At 39.1% G+C, this 14,348-nt stretch overlaps 2 protein-coding genes across 5 annotated transcripts in view; one reads left to right on the forward strand and one right to left on the reverse strand.

Annotated features, from left to right (window-relative positions):
* The window catches only part of CWC27 (CWC27 spliceosome associated cyclophilin), a 239,368-nt gene extending 236,765 nt beyond the window's left edge, over nt 1–2,603 (reverse strand). The window contains exons 1-3 of one of the 3 annotated variants that reach the window (XM_082457315.1): nt 2,429–2,603; nt 2,126–2,322; nt 1,131–1,198 (exon numbers count right to left, since the gene is read on the reverse strand). In XM_082457315.1, coding sequence (XP_082313441.1) covers nt 1,131–1,172 — 42 coding nt within the window. In that variant the 5' untranslated portion in view covers nt 1,173–1,198; nt 2,126–2,322; nt 2,429–2,603. Of the gene's footprint in view, nt 1–1,130; nt 1,377–2,125; nt 2,323–2,428 lie in introns of those variants that run through there. The other 2 variants (XM_082457316.1, XM_082457317.1) reach the window with 2 other exon arrangements.
* Nucleotides 1,507–14,348, forward strand: part of SREK1IP1 (SREK1 interacting protein 1) — a 61,537-nt gene continuing 48,695 nt past the window's right edge. For both annotated transcript variants that reach the window (XM_082457421.1, XM_082457420.1), the window contains exons 1-3: nt 1,507–1,811; nt 9,438–9,542; nt 12,835–12,882. In XM_082457421.1, coding sequence (XP_082313547.1) covers nt 9,494–9,542; nt 12,835–12,882 — 97 coding nt within the window. In that variant the 5' untranslated portion in view covers nt 1,507–1,811; nt 9,438–9,493. The remainder of the gene's footprint in view (nt 1,812–9,437; nt 9,543–12,834; nt 12,883–14,348) is intronic.

Consider the following 14,348-nt stretch of genomic DNA (forward strand, 5'->3'; position numbering starts at 1 on the left):
TCCATCTCTACCAGTGTTTGTCAACTGGGGGTGATATCACTCTCAAGAAACATTTGGAAGTAAGAAGAGATAGATATTCTGGGTTTTCACAATGATGTAGGGTAGGAATGAGGAGGGGGAAAAGTGCAAACAGCAGAACTGAAAGAACTGCTCTGCCCAAAATACCCACTAAAATGTTTGCCGGGGGTATCATTTACAGCATTTTTGCTTTTGTTTTCAAATTGCTCTCACTGTGTTACAAAATGTAAATAAACAAGATTGCAACATAATTGTATCTGATACAAATTCAGTATATCCTAATTCACCTCTATGCTTTCATTCTCATTTTATTTTCTCCATTATGCTGGTTCATCATATTTTGTGTGTGATACAGACTAGGTCCCAGTTCAAGAATTCAAGGGATACTTATTCCATTATTGACTCTGACTCATACTGCATATAAACGCTTTAAATAGGAATTGACATACCTTGACCATCAAAATCAATCAGGAAATTATTCTCTAATTCTAATGTGGGAACATTTTCCATTCCCCACTTTCGCTGACAAAGACCAGCTCAAACGACACTTCGTCCATGAAGCCTTTCCCTACTTTCCCAGTTGCTAACTTCTCAGTACTACCAAAGCAATATGCTCCTCTCTCCATTAGAACGCCTACCAAACATATAGGGTTTTTCTTTACCTGCCTGCCTCTCAAACTAAACCATTAGCTCTTCTAAGGCAACAACTAGGTTTTTTCCATCCATCTTTATATCCCCAGCACCTGGTGCCTAGTAGGCATTCAATAAAGGATTGTAGAACAAATGGAGAAAGAGCGATCTCCAAATTAAGCAAAAAAAAAAAAAGTCAATTTAAAAAATATACTTGGCTTTTTACCCACGACCCTAGAAAACGCCTGTAGAGTTAGGTTGAAGCCAAGTAGGGCCAGGAGGTTGGTAGATGGAGGAATCTCCACTTGAGGACTTTTCCAATTATGTGCTGAGAAGTGCCAGTATATGGCTTTCGATGCAATCCTGTTCAGAGGCAGGGGTAAGGACAAGACTTCTAATCTCTTCCAACCCTACGACCCCAGAATTCCTTTAATCAGTGAGATATCGCTTTGGGGAGCCCAGGTACCCTAGATGACGCTCACCTTCCCGTTCGTGGGAGGCTCCTGGATGTAAATGTTGCTCATGCTGGTCAGCGCTCAGGACTCTGCTCCTAAGTGGGGATGAGAGCGAACGGTCGATAACTAAAGCTGTCCACCTATCGGTACACGCTTCCTTAAATCGGGAGGTCGTGGAAAGCTCCAACCTGTCAAAATCCCGCAAGACAGCGACACCAAACCCTCTCTTTTCCTAAAGCTAGCGCCTCACGGATGCTGCCATGTTGCTCCCGGACCCGAGCACCGCTAATCCTGAGAAGGGGGGATTCCAGTGGCCTCCAGGGAATCGAGAAAAAGATTATTAAGCCCCTATAGATTAATTTAATTTGTATTAAAAATTTTAAAACAACAATTCTTAAGTCTTGGTGTTGCTTACTTCACTCCACGCGTGTGCAAATCCATTAACCCCCTGGAATCTGGTAGTAATGGTTCGGACCGAGTGATGTCTACAATACAATTCCCCCCAGAAACTACAGCAGCAGCTACTTGGTTCCGCTTTCGCCGGAGACTTTTAGGGCCTTCCCCGACTGTCACCTGGGTGCCGCGGCGCGGGTGGGAGGAAGAGGCAGTCCTAGCTGTGTGTTGTCCTCGCGGCCAGCGGGAAGCGAGCGCCCTCTCGAAAGCCCAGGGGTCCCGCGACCCCTCTTACCAGCGCCATGGCAGTTCCAGGTAAAGACCCAGGGTCTGGGCGAGGGAGGGAGCGGGCAGGGTAGGGTGGAGTGCGCTGGGGGAAGGAGTAGAGCTCAAAGGCTAAGGCGTTAAAATTAGCAGGTTCGCTTGGTTTACAGGAAAAAGTTTACAGTTCAAAAATAAACTCTGAAGGAAAGAGAGAAGGAAAGAAACTATCTCCCCCACTCCAGTCAAGCTCCCAGAGCACCGGATGGACCACAGGGAAAGTATATATAGGGTGGGGGAGGGGGAGGGGTGTTGCAGACAGACTAGCAACTGTAGGCCTAGGAGGCTGTTGGCCGAGGAAAACTGACCTTTAGTTTTGAAAATAAAATTGAAAATAAAATTTGAGGTGGCAACACCTGCGAACCCAAGTAACCAGAGGCATTGTTTGTACTGGAAGGGCCGAAATGGGCGTCTGGGGTTCTACTTCTCTCTCTTCCTTGTTGTATGTAGTTGCTGTGTGGCCTTGGACCGGTCGCTTTGCCCTTCTGGGCCGCAGTTTCTGAATCTGTAAAAGAAGGAGATTTGTTGACTTCTGCGTATGGTTCCTTCCAGCACTGGTTGCAGGAGGTATTTGGAGAAATATACACCACTCCCCCCGACCCCACACTCACACAACTTGGAGATTCACAATGCCTATAGTATAAAAAAGATGCTGAGAATTGCTATGGTTCAGAAGCAACTTTGTTTCCCAGTATTATTTGACCACGTTTGTTCTGTGGCAGCCTTTACTGAACTGGATGTTACAGATAGCTGTTATGGGAAGGTAGTGCTGTTCTACCAACTGCAGTTTTAGGAGGAGCACGGGGGGGGGGGCATTGTAGGAGAGGAAAGATACACTCATTCATACACATAACTTTTTTTTTTTAAAGAGATTTTTTTTTTAAGTTATTTATTTATTTATTTATTTATTTTTGGCTGTGTTGGGTCTTCGTTTCTGTGCGAGGGCTTTCTCTAGTTGTGGCAAGCGGGGGCCACTCTTCATCGCGGTGCGCGGGCCTCTCATTATCGCGGCCTCTCTTGTGGAGCACAGGCTCCAGACGCGCAGGCTCAGTAGTTGTGGCTCCATACACATAACTTTTTATTAAAGGCGTACTGCATGCTAGGCACTGGGGATACAGTTGCCCTTCACACAGAACTTACAATTTAGCAGTGAAAAGAAAGTACCAGAAAGTCTGACAAGTGTAAGGCAGGGAAAATACAAACCCTTGAGGAGCACATAGTAAGGGCACCTAACAGGAGACTGGAGGGGCCAGAAGGACTTTCCAGAGGATGTGGCATTTAGGATGAGACCTGAAGAATTGTGGGAGGGGGAGTTGTAGCCAGAGGGACTGGATATGTAAAGGAAGAAGAAATGTGTGAGAAGACGAAGTGAAAGATGTGCACTATGGATGGAACTCAGAATACAAATGGAAGAGAAGTGAGAAATTAACTAGAGAGATAACAGTAGCTAATATTTACTAAGCATTTACTATGTGTCAGATGCGTCAGACACTGTGTCAAGCGTTGTATTTTATCTCATTTAACATTCGCACCCACACTGTGAGTTCGGTGTTGCTATTTCCATTCTACAGATGAGGATACTGAGGGACAGAGAAATCAAGTAACTTAACTGAGATAGCTAGGAAGTGACGGGTCACTCTGGCTCCTCTAGACCCCATGTGCTTATCCATTTTGCTGTGTTTTGGTATAATTTACAAGGCAATTTCCAGTGCTTACAGGATGTTTTAAGCCATGACAAGGAGTTTGGATGTTTTCCTAAGGACCATAGTAAGATATTTAAGGATTTTTAAACATATTCACATTATGGAGAGAGCATTCTGGCTGCACAGTAGATTGAAGGAGAGCTAGTTTGGAGACAGTCACCAGTTAGGAGTAACTCTGGTAAGCTGTGATGATGCCTCAGGGATGGTCTCATTAGAAAAGGAGAGAAGCAGATAGATTGGAGATATATTTCTGGTGGTAGAATCACTGGGAATCAGCGATATATTCACTGTAGGTGAGTAAGATTGGAAATGAGGTATACCTGGGTTTCACTGTTAGGCAGTTCGTTGGGGCTATTTACTAATATAGGCAACACCTGAGAAGGAACAGTATTTAGGGGGGATGATGATGATTTCAGTTGGGGCTTGTGTTGAGGTGTACTCAAGGAATGGAAATATCTAATAGTAAGAGATAGGAATGGAAATATCTAATAGACACTAAGAGAGAAAATTTGTAGCTTAGGAAGGAAGCCAGAATCAAAGAACAATTTGGTGTCATCCACACATGTAATAGGCCATGGGAATGGAAGCCTTTGCTCAGGTGGAGTGCGTAGAGTGTGAAGGGAAGGTCTGTGGCTGGAGCCCGGAGAATATCAACATGTAAGGGGCCAGCAGAGAAAGTCCTGTGTGCACAGTAGATTGCCTAGGCATCCTGATAGGCCAAGTCAGCCCTGATGACTTTGGCCACACACAGCTGCATCCAGAGTTGACTTGCTGTCACTGTTGGTTTCATTATTTGAGCAAGCATTTTGAGCATCTACGTGGTATAGGTATGTCACGATCTGTGTCCTCATAAAACTTAAGTCTAGTAATGAAAATGTCATGTGCTGCTTAAGAAAGAAGACAAAAGTGATTTTTTAAGTCCTTATTGAAATTCCCTTAAACTTAGACTAGTGTTATAGATATGTTAACCTTCTTTCAATTCAAAATAATGCTTCAAAGTGTAATAATCTTAAATTGTGCCATTAAGCTAGATGGTAAGACATAGATAAACTATTTAAACCCAGAAAAAATTGAAATAATAGGCATGACAGCACTGTAAAAGTACAATGCAAGTGCCATTAGAAAATACAGAAAATGTTAAGGTAATTTCTTGGATGATTGATCCAGACAGTGTATTACAGGAAAATAGGGCTCCATCAGAAATCTTTGGAGATAATCATCAAGAAGGACAAGAATGCTCTTTTATTTTTAGGTATAATGCTCATATGGATCCAGCATGGCATTTTTTGGGTGGTCCTGCTAGTGATTATTACAAGGTATGACTATAAAGTACTGAGGTTCCTTTCAACAAATGATAATCAGCCTCATCTATTTTATGGTCACCTACTTTAGCTGTTTTTCCATAGCAGTGTGTGTAACCATTGTGTAGGTAACACAGTGAAATGTATTCTCTGTTACTTAGAGAAATCATGGACTTGTAGTTGTTATTAAAGAAATGACATTTAAACACACTGAAACTCAGTGAAGTTTACTTTCTTTTAAAACTGTTTTTACCATTCACAGTTGAAATTAGTTCTGACATTCATGTTAATAATTAACCATTCCCAGTGAAGAGTTACCTGACACAAGTGGCAATGTATGTTATTGATGTGGTTGGCAGGAAAACTTTCTCTCTCTCTCTCTCTCTCTCTCTCTCTCCCCCTCCCTCCTTCAGTGAAATCTATATAGCCAAGATAGTGAATTTCCTATAGCCAAATTAACATTACATTCGGCTATCAAAGTGTGTCAGATTCTTAACAGGTTACTATTGCAACTTAGTAATAGAAGGATTCTAAATTATGCTACATCCAAATTCTTTTCACTCCTAAACTATACTATACACATTTTCTTTTTTTCTCTAGTCTATGCAGCACGTTTCTCCTGAAATACTTTTCCTAAATCATATACCTGATCCTGTCATTCCTGGGAGACAGGAACTTAATTCTTGACCCATATCTGTGAATTTTCTATTTCTTTTCAAGCACCTTAACCTTTCAGAGGCTCAGTTTCCGTGTCTGTATGGTGAAGGAGCTGATGACTAAGCTTTCTTTCACTTCTAAACTGTTATAATGCCAAAGCTCCCCATCTCTGCAAGAATGAAGTACACACTGCCTAAGCACAGCGGACTCACTCTTGCTGCCCTTTCCTCCCACCACTGCTCTCATGCATTCTGCAGTCTTCTGACCTGGCCAACTATTCTCAGAACCTCTGGGCTTTTCTACCTACATGCTTTTGTTAATCACTGTCCCAGCTCTATTGTCCGTGTCTACCTGCGGGAAGCTTTCCTGATCTCTCAATGGAAAGTTATGCCGGCCAGTTCTTCCTGCTTACTAATGGAGCTATATGTCTTTAAACTGGCACAGTCTAGCATGCCTTACAGCTGTGGATGCATTAGCCTAGATAACCTAGTATATTGTAAGTTTCCTCTAGTGTAGGAACTTTATTCAAGTTCTCTCGCATCTATTTCAGAGTTATGCCCGTTATAGGTAAATAATATTTAGAGGGATGATCGCTAGAATTGCTGCGGAGCAGAATCTGTTACTAAAGTAAACAGACTAAACTAGACAGCAGTCTTGATTCTGTTTCATTAGATAGTGAATTAAACTTCTCCATGTCTCTTCTTATCTTAAACTGGTAATATCTATAGCCTTTTTTCTTCACAGGTTATTTGTATTTTGTGAGGCAAGCAAGTGGAAGCATTTAATACATTTACTTAAATGTTAGCTCTTTCATGCCAGTAGTTTAAAATAAGCAATTCTTTGATTTACTTTTATCTCTTCTTTTGAGGGGCAAATGATTATGAAGGCATTTTTAACTGAAGGTGGGGACATCTGCTCTTTTAAAATATTTACATGAGGGAACTCATTTAACCTATTTTTTTTTAACATGCAGAGAATTTTTTATTTCTGCTGTTCTTTCTGTTTTTCCTTCAGTACAATCTTTGGGGATCCCAAAGAAAGGATTATATCTATAAATTCTTAACATAAAGCAGTGGAAAAGTTTAAATGCATGGCATTTTACTCTGCATTCAACTTCAGCAGAGTACATATGCTATATACATATTACATAGCACCTCTATGGTATAAAACCTGGCCACGATTTGAATTTTAAAGGCAGAAGAAATTTAAGTTATCTTTAAGGGTCACCAAATTATAACTAAAATTATTATTGAGTAACCAAATGTAAAATTTAAAGTTTTACAAAACAGAAAAGGAATCTAATTTGAATCTAATCAAATTAAAAATGAAAAGAATGGACAGAGGTGATTACAATTGCTAATCACTTACTACAAAGAAAACTTAGTTACTTAAGCTGTTTACTTTTAAATTTAAATGATTATAGAAAATATTTTAATTATAAAGAAAGCTTTTACAGGCTTCCCTAAAATCTAAAATATACAGCACGAGAGAAATATAATATTAAGTTCCAAGCATCACTGTTAAAGTTCCCAGTGACAAAATTGTTGACCTTGGAAACAGGTGATGTGAAATTTCAAGAGAATAAATTGAGGCCAGTATGATGGCTTGCCATACCTTTGGGGGCCACTGAACAGCCTGAGGCTACTGTCAGGAACACTCCATCCCTTTGTCTCACCTTTTCTCATTCCTTTTATTTTGTCCCTGCTTTTTCATCTTTTCTAACGTTTCTCTTTTCGCTTCCTTCTTTGCCCTACTATTACGTTTTTTTCATTTTATGCTAACTACTAAAGTATAATTCATATATGTGAAAATAAAATACACAATCACAAATGTACAGCTTGAAGAATCATATATATAATAAAGATTTTGAATATTTCCATCATCCCAGAAAGTTCCCTGTGCTTCCGTCATTTCCCCCTTCCCAGCAGTCATTATTTTCATTTCTTTTGTCCTTTTATTCCTTTTCTTTTAGTGCCTGTCATGCCTCAGGTGGACCAGTGACACTGCAGACACTAGTTTCATAGCTGGAAGTTACTGATTCACAACTGCTGAAGTATTTTCTTAAATTTATAACCTCAAAGCAACAAAGATTTGTTGAGGATCTCCTAGCAACTCTACACCATGCTAGGCACCAAGTTACATACAAAATGTAGCATGGTCTGAAATCTAGAGAAACTGACATTCTCTAGCCCTTTAAGTTACTGGGAGAGGAAGGACCCCTGCCACTCAAGTTCAACAGAATTCTAGATCAGAGTAAGGCTTTGTTAACATATAACAAATACAATAAATAAAGACCTCTACAATTTGTTCCTAAAACTGTCAGTTAATAAAATTTTGTTGAAAATCTGCAATGTAGCTTCTCTGAAGAATTTACAAGTGCAATCATTGCCTTTTGTCAAAGAATGCTTGCATGACAGCACCTCTTCTTAGTGTTGGGGCTAAGGGAGGTTTCTGGGTTTGGTTTTTGAGAAGGCAATTCATTCACGTTTCAAATTTTAGAGATACACAAAAGGTCTGTAGTGACGTGTCTCTCACCCTTTCTCCCCCTGGACCCAGGACTCCTTTCTTCAGGTAACCAATGTATATATCCTTGCAGATATTCTTTTCTTTACATATCTCTATCTATTAATATAATCTATATTATATGTAAGTGTGTAGGAATATATATATATTATATATATAATCTATATTATATATAACGTGTAGGGATATATATATATAATTTCCTTTTATACAAATGGCAACGTTCTGTAAACACTGTTCTACAGTTTGCTTTTTTTCTCTTTATATCTTAGAGATCATTGCATATTATTAAGTAAAGAACATCCTTATTCTTTTATACCAAAATTGGTGACTAAATTATTTCTACTTTTTTTACTATTACAAACAATGCTGCAGTGAATAACTTTGCACATAAGCCTGTATGCATTTGTGCAAGTAAATTGAGAGGATTAATTCCCAGATGTGGAAGTGCTGTATCAAAGGAGTGTGTACACTGGTAGTTCTGATAGATTTTGTCAGCTACTTTCCATGGAGATGGTACTCATTTTTACTCCTACGAGCGATACATCTGTTTATGTCCCCCCACACCCTCTTCAACCTTTTCAGTTTTTGCTGTTCTGATAAGTGAAAATGGAATCCCAGTTTAGATTTTTTTTTTAATTATTATTTATTTATTTATTTTTGGCTGTGTTGGGTCTTCGTTTCTGTGCCAGGGCTTTCTCTAGTTGCGGCGAGCGGGGGCCACTCTTCATCGCGGTGTGCGGGCCTCTCACTATCGCAGCCTCTCTTGTTGTGGAGCACAGGCTCCAGACGCACAGGCTCAGTAGCTGTGGCTCACGGGCCTAGTTGCTCCGCGGCATGTGGGATCTTCCCAGACCAGGGCTCGAACCCGTGTCCCCTGCATTGGCAGGCAGATTCTCAACCGCTGCGCCACCAGGGAACCCCCCCCCCAGTTTAGATTTTAATGTACATTTCATTTATTATGAATAAGGCTGAGCATCTTTCTGTACGTTTCAGAGTTGTTTCTGTTTCCTTTTCTGTGAACTTTCTGTTCAGTTCCTTTGCCCATTTTTTTCCTATTGGTTATTGATCTTTTTCTTAATTCTTTGGTGGGTTTTATAGAGTAGGGATAATTGCCCTTTGTTGGTGCTATCAGTTGCAAATGTTTTTTCCCAAGTTTTCATGTGTCTTGAGTTTGCTTTTGGTGGTCTTTGCCATTCAGATTTTGTTATGTAGCCAAATTTTTTTTTTTTATGTGTTCTTTATTGGGATGCTCACAAGAATGACACATTAGCACTGTCCTTCTGCTGTGATAGAGAGTACATGCATCTGACCCACCTCATGGCAGGAAATAGGCAGGGGTAAGGGCTCTCAGAGCTGGTACCAAGTGTCCACTGAAGAAGTCTCCATTCACCAAAGCAAGGATGTTTCCTTGAGTTCCATCATCTCTGCTGTAGCTTCCGGTTCTCCATGACTGGCCCAGAATCCTCCATTCCAGAAGGTCACCTGTTCCATGTCTCACTCACCGAGATGCCTCTGGAATTTTGCAGCACATCTCTTTGGTATGTTGCTGCCCTGCCACCCTCAGAGGCATAGGTGGGGGCTGGGGGGAAATATATTACTGATATGTAGCCAAATTTATAAGTTATTATTTGATGGCTTTTGAATTATAGGTCATGATTATTTAATGGCTTTTGGATTGTAGGAACATTTCGAGGGAGGCAGGGTCTATTATTCTAGCAAACTTTGAAGAGGAGTGGAACAAAGAACAGCATAGGAACCTAAGATGGGGAAATGGATAACTTGTCAGAGTCAGGGCCTCCCTTATAGTCTTGCTATTCAGTTTGACATGGATCTCAAGTACCATTGTATCAGCAGAGTTCTTGTTCCAGACAACAGAAACTGACTAGTTAACTTAAGCAGAAAAGGAAAGATACCAGGAAGCTCACAGACTCTAAGAAAAGGCTGGATAATAGAGGCTCAGAAAACAAACAAGAGCAAGGGAACCCGTAGCCAAGATCCTGCACAGGCCTAGACCTGATTAGGGCTGCTGCTGCCAGTGGCATTACTACCACTAGAAACTGGATCCTGACAGCAGAATGAACTAACTGTCCCCATTTCATTGTGTCACTTGTCTCAGATTTACTGTGTCTGTTGCATCGGATTCAAAGTTCCAGGTAAAAGTATTTAGTTGGCCAGACAGTTGTGAAAATGATAGACAAATGAAGCTTGAAATCTTAATTTAGCCAAAGGCTGGTGAGGATATAACTGATATGAAATTATTTAGAGTTCTTGTTATACTTCTCTTTCATGTAAAAATTACAACCTTGTTAAAGAAGATGAACTGCTCTGAAAAACTTTCATATTTTGTTCATTCTAAAAATAGGAGATACTTGAATGATAATTTTTATCGATGTCTTTAGTCAAAGATGAGTTAATTTCTAATACATGCTGAGATGAGATCATTTCGAATCTGTCCACTGCAACATTTTGAGTTTGTTGTAGGAGAGGTAATGGTGCATTTAGCACAGTCTTGTTCAGTATTATTCAGTGTCTGTGGTTTCTGTGGGAACAGACTTAACATTGACCCGGATTCTCTGAGCGTCTTTTTCAACGTGCAGTTATTTCATAACGAAAGAGCCTGATTTTATTATTAATCCAGTTTTATACCACAGTTCTGCTACAGTGCAGCTTATGTGTTTCTATACTCTGCAACAAAACCCACAAGGTTTATGGAAAAACAAATGAGGTTGGGGGCTTCCCTGGTGGCGCAGTGGTTGAGAATCTGCCTGCTAATGCAGGCGACAAGGGTTCGAGCCCTGGTCTGGGAAGATCCCACATGCCGCGGAGCAACTAGGCCCGTGAGCCACAACTACTGAGCCTGCGCGTCTGGAGCCTGTGCTCCGCAACAAGAGAGGCCGCGATAGTGAGAGGCCCGCGCACCGCGATGAAGAGTGGCCCCCACTTGCCACAACTAGAGAAAGCCCTAGCACAGAAACGAAGACCCAACACAGCCAAAAATAAATAAGTAAATTTAAAAAATAAAATAAATAAAATAACAAAAAAAAAAGAGGTTGGGGCACAACACTCAAAAAGTTCATCAGCGATACATAAAAAAATCATAGGAACTTATCTGCATATGTTAATTGGTTAAAAGATACATAAATACTGCAATAAACAGGACACTATACCTTTTAAAAGACCTGAAGTTTGCTGTGGAAGAGGAGTTCAGAAGAATTGTAGCTTATGAGTTGTTCTGAAGTAGTGGTAGGAAGGTAGTTATACAAAATCAGATGGGAAGTTATAGCACCAGATGTGGGTGGGTGCTGCTCACAGCACGCGTGGTGAACTGAAGTTGCTAGAAACGTTTGAGATGTGTCCGTGTGTGTTTTGAGGCTCAGAGCAACTGGATGCAGGTTTCTGTATTCACCTAGTGTATCTCATGGACACTTTGCCCTCAAATTGTTCCCTCTTACATCAGAGGCACTGGAACAAATTTATGTTTTTTAAGAAAGCATCATAGCAGAACGGACTGTATTTTTACTAGAACAACTCAACAATGTATATTTTAGGGGGAAATGACTAATATTTGACTTTATACCATTAAAGAAATGGTTTGAAAATGATCTTTCTTTTAAAATTAAATGTATTACATTTGCACTATATGTACTTTATTATTAAACTGAGATATCTCCATTTGAAGGACTTAAGAGTTAGATGCCCTTCATTAAGAAATAGAGTAATACTGTACTGGCCCTCTGATTGGTTAATGGAAGCCCTTATTGGAGGTTAAAATTGGTTTCAACTACATATACATACAATGGAATATTATTCAGTCATAAAAAGGAATGCCATTCTGGTGTGTGTTACAGTATGGATGAACCTTGAAAACTTTATGCTAGGTAAAATAAGCCAGGCACAAAAGGATAAATATTGTATGATTCCACTTATATGAGATCCCTAGAACAGGCAAATGCATAGAAACAGAAAACAGAATAGAGATTACCAGGAGCTCGAGGGAAAGGGGAATGGACAGTTATTGTTTAATGGTCACAGTGACTGTTTGGGATGATAGTGATGAAGTTTTGGAAATAACAGATAGTGGTGATGGTTGTATAACATTGTGAATGTACTTAATACCATTGAATTGTGCACTTTGAAATGGTTAAGATGGTAAATTTTTATGTTATATGTATGTTATCACAATAAAAAATCAGTTTTATTTCCTCTGTTATTTGTATCTTCAACATTACCTGCATGTACCACTATTTATACAGAGATACTGTAAATACTTCTAAACATTGATCACAGCGAATATGTGACTAGTTTTTTTCTCTTTTCAAAATTTGAGTGCTGAATTGAGATGTTTCTTACAATACCTAGCAATTAAAGTATGTTTCTGGAATTTCACCAATTCCTTTAATAAAGTTAGAATTCTTTTTCTTCTAAGAGTAAGCAGAAAAATATTTGTTAACCTGCATATTTACGTATATATCTAGTCAGTTAATTATTTTATGTTTGAGAGACAGGCCAAAGTACCCCGGAATTTCTTCTGCAGTGTTATAGAATTCCTGGAATGTTGAAGCTCTTGACTATAGTACAGCATTTCTGTTGAATTAGAGAAAAATATCTTCTTTAAGTATTTGTCATGGAAATAATTTGAATAAATTATCTTTTCCACTGATTTCTAATAATTATAGTAATTGAGTAGTATTCTAAGCTAGGTCAGAGATGATTTTTTTTTGAGAAATAAATTCTATAACAAGTGGTTTTCTCAGCTTTTCCATGTGATGAAATGTTTGTTCTTATTACTTATCTATATGTCTCCTAAAATGTTATCCAACTGTATTTCAGGTTGCAACAAGGACAGTGTCCGAGCAGGCTGTAAAAAATGTGGCTATCGTAAGTACATTAAAAAATTGCATTTTGTGCAGTGAATCATTGCCTCTTTGGGCAATATGATTTAGCATCCTGATTTCAGGGCCCTGAGCATAGTCCTTTAGCCCTGTTATTTAGCTCAGGTTTGCAGATAATTCAGAAATTCCTTTGTCAGCACCGAATACTCACTTTTCTTCCCTGCTCTGGACCCAGTGACAGGTGGCTATATATCTGGTGACTAGCAAAAATGTCGTGAAGTACAAGTGGAGTAGTAGATTTAGGAGTCTGACGAAAGTATATTCCCCAAAAAAGTACATAGATACTTATTCTTTTATTCCTTATCCTTGTAGATACTAGGCAAAGAGGTGAAAGCAATGGAAACTATTTATGAAAGGTTTTCCTGTTTATTGAATTAACTCTTTATAAGGGTGAAATTGGTCCCAGAATTTCTGCTCACTGGTGAAACCTTGATTTAAACAGTCAACCTCCATTATGATTAGTGAAATGGAGTGGAAAAGTAAACTTCAGCATGAGCAATTATGTAGTCTAAATTTGTACTTATGTAGTATAAACAAGTATCATTTCCCTAGGTAAATGTAACAATTCCTAAAGCCTTAATAACAGCTCTAACAGTAGCATTACACTGTTTTCTAAGTTGTTTGGAGAACATGCAAATGAGCCTGGATTGTTGTTAATACTCCCATTCACAGCAGAGTTATTTTGTAATGAAATAAAGATGTTCTTGTATGGAAAAAAAAAAATTTTTTTTTCAAATCATGTAATAAGAGAGCACTTGGGGCATGAATCTCCAGTAGAAGGGCTAAGAATAAAAGCATGCTAGGAGAACCAAGTCACATGCCTTCAAGCAAAGGCTGAAACCTGGCTCAGTTGAAACTTGCTCAACTAGCAAAAGTGGACATATAAGTATATATACCCTTCATATAAATAAAAACTCCTGAAGAATGTGCTTGCATGCAAGAAATGAGTGCAATGATGTCTTTTCTGTTTTTTAAATTTGCTTATATTTATTTATGCTTTGTTTATGTTCTTTCAATCCTTGCTAACTTCATTTCTTTATTCAAGACTTAAGGTTAGGAGTACATACATAAGGAGTAAAACCACAAAGAAAAGCAAAGAAGACATACATAAGTGAGGCTAGTGGTTATCTGGGGGAAGTGGGGGACAGCAAGTGGTTTGTGGGGGGAGGGCACACAGAAGATTAATTAGGGTTCCGGTAACAATCTGTTACCTAACCTGAGAGATGGGTATGCAGCTATTTACTTTATTAATTCTCTTTCAACTGTAAATATTCATTGTATATACTCTTCTCTATGTGTGATGCACTTAATAATAAAGATTGTTTGAATTTTTACGTTAAAAAAAAGACTTAAAGTACTATATATATCGATGCTGTATTCACTTCAAAATCTAGAATGGATTTCCCAGTCTGTCTACTAATACCAGTTCATCTCCTTGGACTCCTTTTAACT

This window comes from Balaenoptera physalus (genome assembly GCF_965194825.1).
Source record: "Balaenoptera physalus genome assembly, chromosome: 3".
NCBI lineage: Eukaryota > Metazoa > Chordata > Mammalia > Artiodactyla > Balaenopteridae > Balaenoptera > Balaenoptera physalus.